This window comes from Dasypus novemcinctus, chromosome 1 (assembly GCF_030445035.2).
Source record: "Dasypus novemcinctus isolate mDasNov1 chromosome 1, mDasNov1.1.hap2, whole genome shotgun sequence".
NCBI classification, from domain to species: Eukaryota; Metazoa; Chordata; class Mammalia; order Cingulata; family Dasypodidae; genus Dasypus; species Dasypus novemcinctus.
Genome location: NC_080673.1, coordinates 20466915 through 20486288, shown reverse-complemented (window position 1 = coordinate 20486288; position 19374 = coordinate 20466915). Strand labels below are relative to the sequence as shown.

The window sequence follows — 19374 nt, the reverse complement described above, 5'->3', positions numbered from 1 at the left end:
TGCAACCAAAAGAAACACAGATTCCTGTGCCGCTGACAACAACAGAAGCGGACAAAGAAGACACAGCAAATAGACACAGAGAACAGACAACTGGAGTGGGGGGGGGGGAGGGGGAGGGGAAAGGAGGGGAAGGGGAAGCATGGGCTCAGGGAGTTGAATGATAAAATGAAACACAATATATGTATCATGGAAGTTCCAGAAGAAGAGAAGGGAAAAGGGGGAGAAAGAGTATTTGAGGAAGTAATAGCTGAAAATTTCCCTACTCTCATGAAAGAAATGAACTTACATGTCTAAGTAATGCAGTATATTCTAATCAGAATAAATGCAAACAGACCTACTTCAAGACACATACTACTCACAATGTCAAATGTCTTCAACAAATGGTGTTGGGAAAACTTGATATCCATAACCAAAAGAATGAAAGAGGACTTCTACCTCACTTCCTATAGAAGAATCAATTCAAAATGGATCAAAGACATAAATATAAAAGCCAGGACCATAAAACTACTAAAAGAAAATATAGGGAAACATCTTGAAGACCTTGTTGTAGGTGGTGGTTTTGTGGACCTTACATCCAAAGCACGGGCAACAAAATAAAACACAGATAAGTGGGACCTCCTCAAAATTAAACACTTTTGCACTTCAAAGGACTTTTGACATAAAAAGGATGAAAAGGCAGCCAACTCAATAGGTGAAAATATTTGGAAACACTTATCCAATAAGAGTTTGATTTTCACTGTCTTTACTCACTCCTGGCATGAGGGGAAGTGGAGCTGATTGCAAATCACCGTGATGGTGGGGACCAGATTCTTTCCACCCAGTTCAGAGAGCAGCCCTAGCCTAGGATCCAGCCCTACCTCCAGCAGGGAGGAAGATGATGGAACCTGCACCAGCTTCTCCAGGCAACTGTCATCACTTTCAGCCTGCATGGACTAGATTTTTGGGCACCTGTCACGCCATCCTGCCTCGCAATAGGATAAGAGTGGACAGTGTTTCCATAGCACCTCCAGCAACTGCAGGCACTTTTGGGCTACAAGTACTGGATTGCTGCACACCAGTGGCTCCATCCCCATACCCGGTAGGACAATAGGTGGGGGTGGTATTTCCTCAACCTCTCCAGGGAACTGCAGGTGCTTTCAGACTAGACTATTGGGCACTCCCTGAAAGTGCAGAAGGGACAGTGCTTCCTCAGCCTCTCAGCACAACTGTATCTGCTTTCAGTCTATGTGGACTAGACTGATGGTTACATATCTGGCTCCATCCGCACTCCTGACAGGGCAGGAAGACAGACAGTGTTCCCTCAGCCTCTTTGGACAATTGAAGCCACTTTTGGTCCATGTGGACTAGATTGTTGGACCCATCTGTGGCTCCATCCCTGCCCCAAGAGGGAAGAGGAGGATAGTGCTCCCTCAGCCTCTCTGGGCAACTGCAGAAACTTTCAACCCTCATGGCCTAGATAAGTGGGCATACCAGAAGCTCCATCTCTGCCCTTCAGAGGGCAGAAGGAGGGAAGGTGCTCCTTCACCCTCTCCGTGCAACTCTAGTCACTTCCAGCCTGCACAGTAGAGATTTTTGGGCACCCATGAGGTTCCATCCCTGTCCCAGGCAGGGGAGGAGGGGGGCCAGTGCTTCTTCAGTCTACCAAGGCAAGGACGGTCAATTTTGACCCACACAGCTTAGTTTGCTGCCCACACCTACAGCTCCATCCCTGCCCCAGGCAGGGGAGGAAGGGGTATGGAGCTTAATCAGTCTCTCTGGGCAAATACAGATGGTCTTGACCTACACAGCTTGGTTTACAGTACATAGTTATGGCGCTGTCCCTACCCATGGAAGAGGAGAAAGATGGGAGAAGCATCATCATTTCCTGGGGCAATGTTGGCAATTTCATCCTCAATGGCTTACAGCTGCATCCCTGTGTCCTACTATGCAACCAACAAGGGAATGAGCACAAGAAAAAGATGAAAAGGAGCTGAAAAGTTTCAGATTAGCTAATTTATGAGCCACTATAAAATTCCAAATTAAGTTGAAGCAGGTATCAAAGATAGCTATAGCACAAATCCAATCAAACAAAACAGTCCTAGGCTACAGAGAGAAACTGCAGAACGTAAGTACATCTAGTAAATCAGATGCTAAGACACCAACAAAAAAATTCAATTCATACCAAGAAATAGGAAGATATGGGTATTCAGTAAGCCCCCAGATGACATAAAGGAGTTGAGACAACTAGTCTTGGATGTTCAAACAGATCTCCTTAATAAATTCAATGAGATGGCTAAAGAGATTAAGGGTATTAAGAAGAGACTGAGGGAAGCAGATTTGGTTCAACAGATAGAGCATCTGCCTACCACATGGGAGGTCCAGGGTTCAAACCCAGGGCCTCCTGACCTGTGTGATGAGCTGGCCCATATGCAGTGCTGATGTGCACAAAAAGTGCTGTGCCACACAGGGGTGTCCCCTGCATAGGGGAACCCCATGTGCAAGAAGTGCCCCCCATAAGGAGAGCCGCCCAGCACAAAAAAAGTGCAACCTGCCCAGGAGTGGCGCCACACTCATGGAGAGCTGACATAGCAAGATGACACAACAGAAAAAGAGACACAGATTCCTGGTGCCACTGACAAGAATACAAGAAAACACAGAAGAACACACAGCAAATGGACAGAGAGAGCAGACACCTGGGGGGGACAGGGAAGGGGAGAAAAATAAAAAATGAATCTTTAAAATAAAAAAAGACTGAGTGAATACAAAGAAGAGTTTGAAAGCATACATAGAAAAAGAATACTATGGGAATGAAAGGCACAATAAATGAAATTAAACATACACTCTAGGCATATAACAGCAGATTTGAATAGGCAAAAGAAAGGATCAATGAGCTTGAACACATGGCTTTGAAAGCAAACATACAAAAGAAAAGAATGGAAAAAATTGAACAGGGTCTCAGGGAACTAAATTGCATCAAGAGTCATGCAAACATATGTGTCATGAGTGCCCAAAAGAGAAGAGAAAAGGGGCAGAAGGACTATTTGAAGAATTAATCACAGAAAATTTCCCAACCCTACTGAAGGACAGATATCCATGTCCAAGTAGCACAACTTACTCCCATCCAAATAATCTGAGCATTCCAAGACACATACTAATTAGAATGCCAAGTGCCAAAGATAGAGAATCCTGAGACCAACAAGAGAAAAAAGATTTCATCACATACAAGGGATGTCCAATAAGATGAAGTGCTGATTTCTCATCAGAAACTGTGGAGGCAAGAAGGCGGTGATATGATATACTGACAGCACTGAAAGATAAAAACTGCCAGCCAAGAACCTTATATCCAGCAAAAATATCTTTCAAAACAAGGACAAGTTTAGAATATTCACATATAAACAGAAACTTAGAGAGTCTGTAACTAAGAAACCAGCTTTGCAGGGAATATTAAAGGTGTGCTATGGCCTGAAAAGACAGGAGAGAGAGGCTTGGAAGTAGCTCTAGAAATGAAAATTTTAGCAGTAAAAGTAATAAAATATTTTAAAAAGTGGTGAAAATAAGATATGACAGATAAAACCCAGAGGTCAAAATGAGTGAAAAATTGCCTTTACAGTAATAACATTGAATATTAATGGAATAAACTCCCCAATCAAAAGAAACAGTCTAGTGGAATGGATAACAAAATATGAACCATCTATATGATGACTACAAAAGTCGCACTTTAGATCTAAGGATACAAACAGATTAAAAGTGAAAGGCTGGAAAAAGATAGTCCACACATGCAGTAACCAAAAAAAAAAAATGGAGGAGGCTATCCTTACATCAGATGAAACAGACTTTAAAAGCAATGCCGTTATTAGAGACAGGAAGGACAACCATAAAACTTCTAAAATAAAATGCAGGAAAACATCTTCAAGATCTTATGGGAGATGGTAGTTTCTTAAACCTTATACCCAAAGCACAAGCAACAAAAGAAAATCTAAATAAATGGGAACACATCAAAATTAAACATTTTTGCACCTCAAAGGACTTTGTCAAAAGGGTGAAAAGGCAGCCGACTCAATGGGAGAAAATATTTGGCAATCACATATCCAATAATGGTTTAATATCCATGATATATAAAGAGATGCTACAACTCAACAATAAAAAGACAAAAGAGGAAAACGAAATGCATTGAGAAAGATATTTATATTTGCTTAATAATAGAGAAGTTATTTTCTTTTTTAGCACTCTAAAAGGAAAAATGTTCAATTAAAACAATGTAGAAAATGGAAGTTAAAAAAAAAGACCCAATTTAAAAATAGGCAAAAGACCTGAGTAGACACTTGTCCAAAGAAGAAATACAAATGGCGAAAAAAAACATGAAAAAATGTTCAACATCACTAGCAATTAGGGAAATGCAAATCAAAGCCACAATGAGATATCATTTCACACATATCAGAAAGGCCACTATTAAAATGTCAGAGAACTGTGTGGTGTTGGAGAGGATGTGGAGAGATAGGAAAGCTTATTCACTGTTGGTGGGAAATTAGAATGGTACAGCCACTGTGGAAGACTGTTCGGCAGTTCCTAAGGAAGTTGAATATAGACTTGCCATATGACGAGCAATACCATTACTAGGTATATACCCAATGAGCTGAGAGCAGAGACACAAACAAACATCTGCACACTGATGTTCATAGAAACATTATTCATGATTGTCAAAAGATGGAAACAACCCAGGTGTCCATCAACCAATAAATGGGTAAAGAAACTGTGGTATATACACCTGATGGAATACTGTAAGAAGAAATGAAGTCGTGAAGCATATGATAATATGGATGAACCTGGAGGAAATTAGGTTGAGTGAGGCAAGCCAGGCACAAAAGGACAAAAACTGTATGAGTGTGCTATTATGAACTAAATATATTGTGTAAACTCACAGAGTTAATAATTAGAATACAGGTCACCAGAAAATAGAATGAGGATAGAGAATGGAAGGCTGAGGGTTAATCTATGCAGAATGGGTAAAAATGTTGTTTGTAAGTCTTTGGAAATGAATAGAAACAGTGAAAACACATCATAATGTTTGTAACTAGCAGGGCTATTATATGAGTATGACAGTGCTAAGTCTAAGGTCATGTATATTACTAGAAGGAAAGCTAAAAAATATAATGTGGGATTGTATAACATAGTGAAACATCATGTAAAATACTAACAGGTAATACTGCATATTTAACACCATTTTTAAAAAATACAAATACAAATAAACCAGAGAAAAGGACAAAGAATAGCAGCTATGTATGGCAGTGGAATCACAGAAATATTGAGCGGTGACAAGGTTTTTTTGTTTATTTATTATTATTATTGGGATAATGAAAATGCTCTAAAATGACTGAAGTAATGAATGCACAGCTGTGATTATAACGAATACCAATGATTGTACACTTTGGATGGATTTATGCTTTATATGTATCAATAAAATTGATTTGTTTAAAAAAAAAATCACATGGAAAAGGTGATGTACCTAAATTTTCACTAAATACTATCTGTTCCTCCTTAAATTGCCATAATGTTTTTAAAACAAGAAATGAGAATGTCTAAGAAAACACATTGCATGTTAAAGAAAAAGAACAATGCCAATTAACACTATTGACAGTTACCATTTTTATATTAATTTGATGTGAAAAAAGGAAAGCTCTGCTCAACAGGATCATAGAGAGCTATAAATCAGAGATGACTGTGACTAGAAAACATGCTAAGACAACAAAGAAATGTGAGATTCTAAGTGATGAAGAAAACGAAGACAAAAAGACATGCTTGGGAATTCTGCATAAAGTGTGATTCAATTTAAATTTATATTCTGGTTTATTTAAAGGAAGAATGAAATAATTACAACTACATGTTGATTGCAAGTTATCACATGTTCCTATAAATATTATAATCAGCCTACGACATACAAATAAGCTTCAGAATTCAGGTGAATTGAAGAGCTACATGATTGCCACAGTATCATTATGTGCCAAATGTGCACCTGGAAAATTACTGCATCCAGAAGGCAAAATATTCTACATATAATCAATGGAGAAACATCCACAAGTATAGGTACTAAATTACACATGCTATGAGACAAAAGTACACACAAGGATGAATTCATGGATTTTTACAGTCCAACCTGTTTGTATTGGCTTGTTTAGACACGGCCTTCAATCTTTTCAAAGTTTTTCTAAAAGCACCAGCATCGGGGAAATGATGATGACCTGCAGCCCCATTAGGAAATCCTGGACGTATTCCAGGTGGAATTCCTCTGTAGATAAATATGCACAGTGACTTTCATTACTTTCTCTGAAGCAAAGCATGAATAACTCCTGCAGAACATAGACATACCTTTCTGGAAGCCTTCGACCATGTATTTCTCCTTTCCATTTAGCTTCATTATCTTCTGTTCTTTGTTGCTGCATTTGATCAAAAATAGCATGGTAATGTTCATATGGTCCCCGAGGAGAAAAGGATGATGGAACCAATGCCCCTCCAGTGCCAAAAATGGGAGCCTAGAAATTAAACAAAGAGCTATCACATCATGTATTTATCTTATAAGGCCTAAAAGACTTGTACTTTCCACAAAAGAAAAAAAAGGAAAGTTCAAGACTTTTAAAAAGCATTACCTAACCTGAGTATTTTTAATAAATATACAGTCTAAATCAAACTGTTTTCCTACTATGTTATATCCATTAACAATCAAAAAGTAGGACACTTTGCTGCTACTACTAAAGCATAATTTAATGTGACAAACAAAAATAGTAAAATGTCACTAATCAGTCCAAATCTAAACAAGCTTCTTAAATATACACTTCATGTGATTCCATTCTAATCAGTTTAAATATGTATGATTTCTAAGTAAAACAGAGTCTTTTTAAATAATATTCAAAAATATATTTAACAAAAACATTTAAATATGGGATTTATTACACCCCAACTCCTTCATCAAGCAGATATTAAAGCACAAACACCACTGAAGCATATCCTATGAGTAATTAAAGAAGCAAAATATCACATCTATCCTTAAGTACTTTAAAATCAAGTTGTAAAACAAAGCACAAAACCAGAACGTTTCAAGACTGTAGTAAATGAATGACAATGAAGAACACAAAGTAAAAGGTACTGAACAAGTACACAAGATGGGAAAAAATTATCAGAAGTAATCGCCCCTCACCCCCCAAAAGATAATCCTGGAGAAAGATAGTGCTAAATCTGGCCTTGGAAGTAATTTAACAAAGAGAGATTAAATATGAGCTGAGATATTACAGTAAAAATAAGCAATAAACATATATTTGGGTGTTGGCAGTAGAGGGAGGAAGGAATTATGAAAGGATAAAATAAATTTTTAAAAATGATTAGAAGGGAGGCAAAGAGAGAACATTAAACTTGGCCATAAAACATTGGTATAGCTAAAGATTATCAGATCTGGGGGTTTGAGTTTATATAATAAACAAGAACAGAAAGCATTTACAAACTTTCTAGTAGGGGTAGTATACCGGAACAGTTTTTAAGATGATGATAATTCAATACCATGCAGAAGTGACAAAGGATAAAGGCAAAGATATATAGACAGAACTACAAAGATACAAGAACTTAACAACATGAAAAACCCATAGTTCGAAAACATAGATGTCAGAAAAGGATAAGAGTTAAAAGTAAATAAAAAGTGTATAATATTGAGTAAGTCACTGTAGAAAAATTTCATTAAGAAGGAAAAACAACCTCCAAAGTAGAGGTCAAGCAGCATGGAAAATAAGACAAGCACATTGATATGATTAAAAGACCCGTTGTTTGCATGTAAAATGATGATAAAGAAGCCAGAATTCTGATACTAAAGGAGGAAGAGCTTCCAGGTGGTGAAAAAAATGTGGCTAACAAAAGACACAGAAAAATATTAGAACCACATGAAAGTAAAAAGAAACTGAGTATTATCCAATTAGATAAAATTTGTTTCCACCTGACATATTAAGCATCATTTTATAAGAAACCATGATTTTTAGCAAAGTTACTGGAAGATAAATACAGATTAATGATAAAAGATATTCAAATATATAGAAAGAGATGAAAGTTGCTAGAACTAAGGATTATGAAAAATAAGGCAGGAAGCTCCATCAAGAGGGTGCTCACACACATCTTGAAATGTGTATCCCAAGTCAAAAATAAGAAGCGAATTCTTATGAAAGGTGGTCAACATTTCTTTGAAAATGGTTAAACTCTGAATTTAGTCTGATGCTAACTAATCTTAATGTGAATGTCAGAGTACTAATATATCTCTTAGGCAAAAACAGCAAGATGCAAACATCTCTGAAGAAGTTTATACTCAAAATAATGTTGAAAATGCTATTAGAATACTGAAGAATTTTATTTTATTTATCACTGAAAAAAAAAACAACAAAGCAACAAGTTCTGTGTTGGCTTCAATTAAACCAAATAGTTAATCCTTACCGTACTACTACACTCCAAAATTGAAGTCAACACAGTCATTACTGCAAAGCACTTGTTGAAAAAAAAAACACTTATAAGAAAAAAAAGAATATTGAAGAAATACCAGCTTTTAAAAATAAACTTTATTGATGTGTAATTTTCATACAAAAAAATTCACCAATTATAAATACGTTAATAAGCTCTGACAAATACATACATTCATGTAACCACCACCACAATCAAAACAATTCTATCACCCCAAAGTAGTTTTCTCATGCCCTACTGCAGTCTACACACTCTGACCCCAGCAATCACTCATCTGCTTTCTGTCAAACAATGTTCACTTATATCTGCTTGTTTCACTCAGTATAACGTGTTTTTTTTTAGATTAATACATATTGCTGTATGCATAAATACATTATTCCTTTTTATTACTGAATAGTATTTTAATATATTTGCAAACAACAAATATACCTCTTACATATTATGTTTACCATTTAATCAAATTACATATGTGGACTACATCATAATTTTTTTGGAAAATACATGTTCATGTGAGATACATCAAAAAGGGATAAAACAAAAAAGTTCCAAATTTGGTAGCTATTAAATAATCAAAGACATTTGGTTATTTATATTGTGAATAATAATGTCTTTGACTTAGCAGCATATAATATATTCATTCCTTCATTTGGGGGAGTTCCTTATTCTGATTTACATTATACTGAACCTCAAGTCCTTAACAATTGTACAAAAATTGCAATTACAGATACGTGCCATTATACATTCTGATAAAACCTATAAAATTATGCAGTGCAAGGATAAACTAAAGTGTATACTGTATAGTGTATAGTGTATACTATAGACCATGGTTAGTAGCAATGCTTCAATATGTGTTCATGAATTATAATAAATGTACCACATTAATGAAAGATATTAATTGGGGAAGGTCTGGGAGGGGGAGAGTATGGGTTTATGGGAATCCACTATATTTTTTTATATAACATTTACATAATCTAAAACTTCTTTGAAAATAAAATAAAAATTTTTAAAAAGACATATATGTATTATAAAATTTTTGAAAATTGACAATGGAAAAGAAACCTAGAGAACAATCTAGGAACTGAATAACATAATGAACCCAGAGATGGATGATGATTGTGGTTAGTAATACAAACACAAGATCATCTTCTATGAACTAGAACAAATGTACATCACTATTACAAGGCGGTAAGAATACAGTGATGCATGGGAAAAATATAAGTAATGCAACATATGGACTATAGTTAACAGCAATATTGTAATATGCTTGCATCAATGTCAAGGAAGGTACCATGTCAACACTAAGGGTCAATAATTTGGAATTTTTGGGAAGCGGACTTGGCCCAATGGATAGGGCATCTGCCTACCACATGGGAGGTTCGCGGTTCAAACCCTGGGTCTCCTTGACCCGTGTGGAGCTGGCCCATGTGTAGTGCTGATGCACGCAAGGAGTGCCCTGCCACACATGGGTGTCCTCGTGTAGGGGAGCCCCACGCGCAAGGAGTGTGCCCCGTAAGGAGAGCCACCCAGTGCAAAAGAAAGTGCAGCCTGCCCAAGAATTGTGCTGCACACATGGAGAGCTGACACAAGATGAAGCAACAAAAAGAAACACAGATTCCCAGTGCTGCTGAGAAGGATAGAAGCGGTCACAGAAGAACACACAGTGAATGGAGAGAGAGAGCAGACAATTGGAGGGGGGGGAAAGGGGAGATAAATAAATAAATAAATCTTAAAAAAAAAAAACAACGATAATTTGGAATTTTTTCTTTTGGACTAAGGAAAATATTCAAAAGTTTACTAGGGCAATGACTGCATAACTCTGTGATAAAAGTGAGAGCCACTGAGTGTACACTTTGGAGAAAATGTACAAGGCATGGGACTGTATAACACAGTGCACCATGTGGTAGAAGATGGATTCTAGTTAACACTACAAATATGAGAGCACTCTCTCATGAATTATAACAAATGTACAATACTAACACATAGTGTTAATAATAGAGGGTATATGGGAAAAAAATATACCAAGTGTACGTCTATGGACCATTATTAGTTGTAACAGTCTGATCATGTTCTTCCCAAATCTGTAACAAATGTTGCAAAATAATGTGGGATGTTGGTGGAGGGGTGATGTATGGGAACCATGCACATTATGCATTATTGTTTTATAAGCACACAGCTTCTCTAATTAAATAAGTAAATTTTTAAAAGCTAAAAACAAAATTTTAAAAAAAGGCAACCAAATAGGAAAGGAAGAAGTAAAACTTTCACTATTTGCAAAAGATACAATCCTATACCTAGGAAGTCCCAAAAAATCTGCAAGGCTACTAAAACTTTTATAAACAAGTTCAGCAGAATAGCAGGATAAAGATTAATATGCAAAAGTCCATAGCATTTCTACACACTAGCAATGAGCAATCTAAGGAGGAAGCCAGGAAAAAAATTCCATTTACAATAGCAACTAAAATAATCAAATATTGGGAAGCAGATGTGGCTCAAGCAATTGGGTTGCCATCTACCAAGTGGAAGGTCCAGGCTTCGATTCCCAGGGCCTTCTGGTGAAGGCAAGCTGGCCCAAGCGGTGAACTGTCCCATGCAGAGTGCTGGCATGCGTGGCGAGCTGGCCCGAGACGAGTGCTGGCCCATGCGGAGAGCTGGTGCAGCAAGATGACGCAATAAAAGGAGTCACAGAGGAGAAACATTAAGAGTTGTAGCAGACCAGGGAGTTAAGGTGGCACAAGAGACTGAGCACCTCTCTCCCACTCCAGAAGGTCTCAGGATCTGTTTCCAGTGCTGCCTAAAGAGAAGACAAGCAGATACAGAAGAATACACAGCGAATGGGCACAGAGAGCAGATAACAAGGGGGATGGGGAGAAATAAATAAATAAATAAGCCTTTTAAAAAAAAGTTATCAAAATATTTAGGAATAAACTTAACCAAGGACATAAAGCACTTGTATTCAGAAAACCACAATGCAATTCCAAAGAGATCAGAGAATACCTAAATAAATGGAAGAATATTCAGTGTTCATGGATTGGAAAACTAAGTATCATTAAGATGTAAATTCTACCCATTTTGGTACACAAACTCAATGCAATCCCAATAAAAATTCCAACAGCCTCTTACCAAAAAATGAAAAAGCTAATTATCAAATTTATTTGGAAGGGTAAAGGGCCCCAAATAGCCAGAAAAATCTTAAAAAGGAAGAATAAAGTTGGAGGATCTCCTTTCCAGACTTTAAATCATATTACCTAGCTACAGTGGCAAAAACAAGGGACTGGTATAAAAACAGACATATAGACCAAATGATTGCCCAGAAGCAGACCCTCATATCTATAGTCAAGTGATTTCTGACAAGGCTCCATCTACCTGGGACACAGCAGTCTATTCAACAAATGGTGCTGGGAAAACTGGATATCTATATCCAAAAGAAAGAAACAGGACCCCTATCTCACATATCATACAAAAATTAACTCAAAATAGATTAAACACTTAAAAATAAAAGCCAAAACCATGAAACTCCTAAAAGAAAATGTAGGGAAACATCATCAAAACCTTGTGGGAGGAGGTGGGCACTTTTTTTAAAAAAAGAAACTTTAGAGTACATGAATTTTACAGCAAAAATATAGGGATTCCCATACACCCACCCCCTCCTCCTCTCACACTTTTCCCCATTAACATCTTTCATTAGTGTGGTACATTTGTTACAACTGATGAACACATATTAAAGCACTGTTACTAACCATGGTCTATAGTTTGCATTATGGTTTATACTTTATACTGCATAATTTTATAGGTTTTGACAAAATGTATAATGGCCTGTATCCATCATTGCAATGTCAAGCAGAACAATTCCAATGTCTCAAAATGTCCCAGGTTACACTTAATTCTTCCCTCTCCTACTCTCAGAACTAGTGATGACCACTGCCCTTATATCGGTGTTACAAGTCCTTCCACTACTAAATAATAATAAGTCTACATTAGTCCATAGTTGCATTCCCCCCTTATGTTTATTCTTTCCTCAGTCTTGAGGACTTGGGGATGGTAATGCCTGGTCTGACTCATTTATATTTTTTCTACACATGGTTATTATGCCCCTTTTATTTGAAACCTATAATTAGCAGTATACCCATTAAATATGTGTCCCAGATAATAAATCTTCCGGCTGTTCACATGGTGGGTGAGCCTTGAATCTCAGGAGAGTTGTAGCCAACATTTACTCTCCAGTTCATCAGAACCACCCAGGACAACTAACAAAAGGATGATGTTGGACAACGCCCATCCCAAAGAACAGACAGTATCTCCAAAGCAAGCAAGACAGTTCCATCCATTTGCCCCATGGGATCTAAGTCCCCTCTGGTAGATTCTTAAACCTTAAACCAAAAGCATGAGCAACAAAAGAAAAAATGGATAAATGGGAATTCCTCAAACTTAAACACTTTTGTGAATCAAAGGAGTTTGTCAAGAAGGTGAAAAGGCAGCCCAAACAATGGGAGAAAATATTTGGAAACCACATATCCCATAAGGGTTTGATTTCCATGCTATATAAAAAGGTCATAAAAATCAACAATAAAAGAGCAAGCCATCCAATTAATAAATGGGCAAAAGAGTTAAACAGTATTTCTCCAAAGAGGAAATATAAATGGCAAAAAAGCTCATGAAAAAAATGTTCAATATCACTAGCTATTATGGAAATGCAAATCAAAACTACAATGAGATATCATCTCACACCTCACAGAATGGCCATATTTTGAAAAACAGTAAGAGAACAGTAAGTGCTGGAGAGGATGTGGAGAAATTGGAACACCTTCCCCATTGGTGGGAATGTAAAATGGTGCAGCCTCTGCAGAAGACAGTCTGGCAGTTCCTCAGGAAGCTAAATATAGAACTGCCATATGATCCAGCAATCCCATTACTAGGAATATATCCAGAAGAACTGAAACTGGTGACATGAACAGACATTTGAACACGGATGTTCATTGTGGCATTATTCACAACTGCCAAAAAGATGGAAACAACTCAAGTGTCTATCAGCTGATGAATGGATAAATAAAATACGGTGTATTCATAAAATGGAATATTGCTGCTGTAAGAAGAAATAAAATTGGGACATAAAGAATAACATGGGTAAACCTTGAAGACATATTACACTGAGTGAAATAAGCCAGACACAAAAGGACAAATACTGTAAGGTCTCACTAATATGAATAAGGGAGAAAAACAGAGTTAGAACCTAGAGAATAAGTTACCAGGAGATAAGATGAGGGCTGAGAAGGGGTATTATGCTAATGTATGCCACTTATTTAATTAGCTTGACTGCAAAAGTGTGGAAATGGATAGAGTTGATGGTAACACATTATAGTGAGTATAACTAGCACAGCTGGTTTATAAATGGATGAAGATTCTGATTAACAGTATAAATACAAAAATGATCTACTATAAACTAGAACATATGAACATTACTATTACACGGTGGTAAGAATATGGAGATGCATGAGAAAAAAATACAATTAATGTAATTTATTAACTATTGTTAACAGTATTATTGTAATAGTCCTGCATTAATGTCAAAGAAGGGACTGTTAATAATAGAAAGGTATGGAAAAAATATACCAAACTTAAGCTATAGACCACAGTTAGTAGTAACAGTCTGACGATATTCTCTCATAATCTGTACCAAATGTTCCACAACAATGTAATGTGTTGGTGGAGGGATGCTGGGAATTCCGCACATTGGGCAAGACTGTTTTGTAAGTTCATAACTTCTCTAATACAAATATATATATTTTTTAAAAACCAGGAGAGAATATACATGTCTAAATAAAGCAAACAAATTAGACAACTTAGATTAAATTCTTAGAAACACATGAACAACCTACACTGATTGTAGAAAAAATAGAAAGCCACAATAGATCAATCACAAGCAAAGAGACTGAATCAGTCATCAAAAACCTACCAACCATATGGGAAACGGACTTGGCCCAGTGGTTAGGGCGTCCGTCTACCACATGGGAGGTCCGCGGTTCAAACCCTGGGCCTCCTTGACCCGTGTGGAGCTGGCCCACGCGCAGTGCTGATGTGCGTAAGGAGTGCAGTGCCACGCAGAGGTGTCCCCCGTGTAGGGGAGCCCCACGCGCAAGGAGTGCACCCATAAGGAGAGCCGCCCAGCACAAAAGAAAGTGCAGCCTGCCCAGGAATGGCGCCGCCCACACTTCCCCTGCCGCTGTAGACAGCAGAAGTGGACAAAAGAAACAAGACGCAGCAAATAAACACAGAGAACAGACAACCGGGGGGGGGGGGCGGATTAAATAAAAATTAAAAAAAATAAATCTTTAAAAAAAAAAACCTACCAACCATAAAGAGCCCAGGACCAGACTGCTTCACTGATAAATTTTACCAAGTATTCCAAAAAGGACTAATACCAATCCTGCTCAAATTCTTCCAAAAAATTAAGGAGAAGGAAACATTACCAAACTAATTCGATGAGGTCAGCATCACCCAAACAATGATGTTAAAAGAAAAGAAAATTACAGACCAATCTCTCTAATGAATTTAGAGGCAAAAATCTAACAAAAACCAGCAAATAGAATCCAACAAGACATTAAACGAAAGACTGTGGCAGTCTTCAGGAAGCTAAATATAGAATTGCCATATAAACCAACAATCCCACTACTAGGAACTACCCAGAGGAACTAAAAGCAAGGACATGAACAGATACATGTACACCAATGTTCACAGTGGCACTATACATAATTACTAAAGGATGGAAGCAACCCAAATGCCCATTAACAGATGAATGGGATAAACAAAATGTTGCATACACATATGATGGAACATTATCAGCTATAAGAAAGAATGAACCACTGATGCTTGCAACAACATGGATGGGCCACAAGTATCTTATGTTGAATGAAATAAACCAGGCACAGAAGGACAAATAGTGTATGATCTTACCAGTATGAACTAATTATAAATAGCAAATTCACAGAGGCAGAATCTAGAAGACAGGTTACCAGAAGATAGAATGGGGGTAGAGAATGGGGAGCTGATGTTTAATCTGTGCAGAATTTATAATTAGTTTGATTATAGTGGTTTGAAAGTGGACAGAGTTAATGGTAGTGAGATGTGAGTGTAGATGGCAGCACTGAGAAATCTGTATGAGTGTGGTTGATGGGAGAAATCTGGGGTGCTACATGTTACTAGAAGGAAAGCTAGTTAATAAAACATGGGATTATATAACACAGTGAACCCTGTGGTGGGTGAGGATTGGGGTTAATAAAATAAATATAAGAATGTTCTTTCAGGATCTAGATAAAGCAAACAAAGAAAACTCTTGTTCAAATCACAACTTTTGAGGAAAAAAAAAAGAAATGGTAATCAATTGAATTTGACAACTATCTATTGTATACCTAAATACAAAGATTAATAGGCATAAGTCAGAAGAATTCACAGTTTAGGCATGTTCATGACCACTTTATTCAATGATAAAATTAAAATAAGGAAGTATGACAGTGTGTAACAGATTACCACAAATTTAGCAGTTTAAAACAATTTACGTTTATCATCTCACAGTTTCCCTGGCTCAGGAATCTGGATATGGATTAGCTATGTCCTCTGCTCAGGATCTCACCAGGCAGAAATCAAGGTGTCAGGCCCACTGGTTGTTAGCAAAATTCATTTCATTGAGGCTTTATGACTAAGGCCTCCGTTTTCTTACTAGTTGTTGGCCAGAGACCACTTTTAGTATGCAGAAGGTACCGACACTTCCTTGCCACATAGCACTGGCAATTCAAAACATGATGTTTGCTTTCTTCCAGGCCAACAGGAACATCTCTGAAAACTTATCTGCATCTAGTCTATTATGATAGTCTTATATAATGTAATATAATCCACAAGACTAGCCCAGCATCATTTGCCATGGCATAACTTAATCAAGGGAGCTATCAACTCATCATGAATTCATATTCATAGATTCTGCTGACACTAAAAGACTGGGATTAATACAAGGTGTGCATACCAGGAGTCAGGAATCTTAGGAATCATCTTAAAATTCTGCCTACCATAGTCAGAGATACATATAGGATGCAATAGGTACAAAAGAAGAAACACATAACTCAGACTGGGAAAATAAAGAAAGGAAAAGGAAATTAACATATGAGTAAGTCTTTGCTACCCAAGTTCCAGGCACTGTCCTCAAAACTTTTCATATTTTCTTTTTAAGATGAAGAAGCCCAAGCTCTGAAAAGTTAAGAAACTTGCCAAGGTTATACAGTCTGGGTTCATCAAAAAGAGAGAGATGTAGTATCAACTAATATAACTAGGTAAATGGTTATCTACATAAATGGTTATCTGGTGGAGGGAAGGGTGAGGAGGAAGGAAGGGAGGGGTTTTTTTCAAACAAAGGTACAAACATGAAGATCTAGCAAGCTACAGAGTGAGGAAACTGTAAGCATGATCTTTAGTTCAAGCATGACTACAGCATATAGTATATGTAGGGAACGGATGAGCTTAAAGATACTAGGAGGGGCCATATTAAAAAGGGTTTTAAGAAAACTCTAAGGCTATATGGAGTAATATGAAGGACTTTAGGCAGAGATGTGACAAATTTGATTTGACTTTTAAAATATGCCTCCAGCCATAGCCTTCCCATCAAGGTTTTAAGCAATGTCAACAGTGTCACGTAATTAGTTTTCAATACAAGTTACGTATCAAAATACATGCTGGAAAGGTAGGAATTTATAATAGATGCTGAAGAATTATAGATTAAAATTAACTGTACATACACATACAAACTAAACAGTTATTTACATTTTGAAGATCAAGGTGAAACTGGAAGGAAAAAAAGTGTAGTATAACTGTTGGTAACAAATGCCTACCTTTACTTCACCACTTCCACCAGCACTTAGCACATTTCTCCATCCTTGTTCCCTGGCCCTATTTATTCTCTCCAACTTTTAGGAAAAAGAAATAAAACACCACTTCAAATATTAAATATAAAATACATGAAACATATTTAGCAATAAAATGGAACTCAGTTATTCCTTTAAAAATATGTGAGGCAAAATATGCCATGGAAAAAGAGATTATCCTCTTACCCTTTCCTTTTCTTGCCTTTTCATCTGTTCATCCTTCATTAAACTAATCTGTAACAATTTAAAGATAAACTTCTTAGAACTCTTAAAACTATTACCTACAAATTGGAAAGAAACAAAAATAACAACAAAAACTACCTGATCCTTTTGTTTCCTTTCCTTTTCATTAAATTCCAACCTTTTCTTTCTTGGTACTTCCTTAAATTAAAAAAAACAAAAAACATTTTTACAATAATAATTCCTACTTTTTCTATTCTCACCAGGAAAGTTAGTGCACCAATGGTAGAGATATGCCTAGGGAAGTTTAAAAAGAAAAAAAAAGTTGGAGGCATTTTGGCTGAAAAGAAATGAGGACGAAAGGTTTGGGGTTTTATCATGTAAGTTTCTAATTTTATAATATTTTTGCAAAGCTTTAAAATAAGCAGACAGATGTCTTTATACCTCAAACATTTTCTTCTTTTCTTCTCCAGGATTCACTTTCTTCACCAGAGTCTGATGGGCCTGCATAAAAAGTAAAACTACAAATTAGATAATGATTCTGAGGTGCCATTTGAAAATTCCAAAGTTATGGAAATGTTTTAAAAAAAAAAAAAAAGGTAAAGGCATCACTGCTGCAAATATTCTTCAAAATATATTGTCCCTAAAATTAAAGAACTTCTCTCTGCCAAACACAAGGGAAACATGAGATTTAAAGAAACTGGGTGGGGGGTGGGGCTGAATGGGACCTCACATATATATTTTTAATGTAATATTATTACAAAGTCAATAAAAAAAAAAAAAGAAACTGGGGAAAAGGGTTCTTTCCCAATCATTAATTAGTTTTGTGCTCAGAAGTAGATTTATTTTTAAATGGTTTTCTAAGAGTATGAAAATATAATTTCATTTTAAAAGCTCAACAATGAAGAGAAAAAAATTTTAAAAGTTAGTTATACACTGTATGTTCATTATGCAGAATTCAAACAAAAGTAAAAATTATACTCACCCTCTAGAGGTAATCACTGTTAATATTCTCATAAGTAAACTTCCAGACATTGTTTTATTATGCATTTAAATACGCATATCAACATATATAAAATTTTAACTTTTTATGCTTTTGACACAAAATTAATGATAATGTGTTATTTGACAGAAAAAGTTTTATTAACAGTGTACCTTGACATGTAATATTCAATATTATGGATATAATTAATGGTATTTTTAAAGACAGTAGGTTGTTTCAAATTTTTTCCTAATCTATAAGCTGTAAGGAACTTCCTTGTATATACATCTTTGTGCTATATGCAAGCCTTTCAGAAAGGCAGCTTTTTAGACATGGAATTATAGGATAAAAATATAATGTAAATGTTGTGAGAAACCTTCTTTCCAAGTGGCTGTACCAATTTATTCACCCATTAAAGAACCCATTTCCCCATGTTCTCATAAATATTGGCTATTATCAATCTATCTTGAATTTCTACTTCTTATAAAAGCTGAAATATTTTTAAAATTCATTAGGTATTTATTTTTTTCTATATTCTAAAATTGTTCACCTAACTTAGGGCTGTTCAAGTTTAGGGGCTCTTTATATATCAAGGAAAATTAAACTGTGTCTATTATAAATGTTGCAAATGCTTTTCAAAGATTGGCTTTCATTTTTAATTGTTTTTTATTGTATCTTTCACTACAGGAGAGTTTGTAATTTATATGTACTTAAAGATCTTTCAGTCTTTTCCTTTATAGTACCTGCATATACCATCTTGTTTAGGAAAACATTCTGGAACTCAGCATATTTTCATTTTTGTATTTAGATTTTTAGGAATACATTTGTGTTTATGGAAAGAGTTAA

At 36.2% G+C, this 19374-nt stretch overlaps 1 protein-coding gene across 1 annotated transcript in view; it reads right to left on the bottom strand.

The window, feature by feature from the left end:
- The window catches only part of NEK1 (NIMA related kinase 1), a 250427-nt gene that overhangs the window by 137181 nt on the left and 93872 nt on the right, over nucleotides 1-19374 (bottom strand). Inside the window, 6 exon segments of the mRNA XM_058309299.2 lie at nucleotides 6131-6262; nucleotides 6343-6506; nucleotides 17334-17408; nucleotides 17553-17600; nucleotides 17688-17747; nucleotides 17991-18050. Of these exon segments, the coding sequence (XP_058165282.1) occupies nucleotides 6131-6262; nucleotides 6343-6506; nucleotides 17334-17408; nucleotides 17553-17600; nucleotides 17688-17747; nucleotides 17991-18050 (539 nt within the window).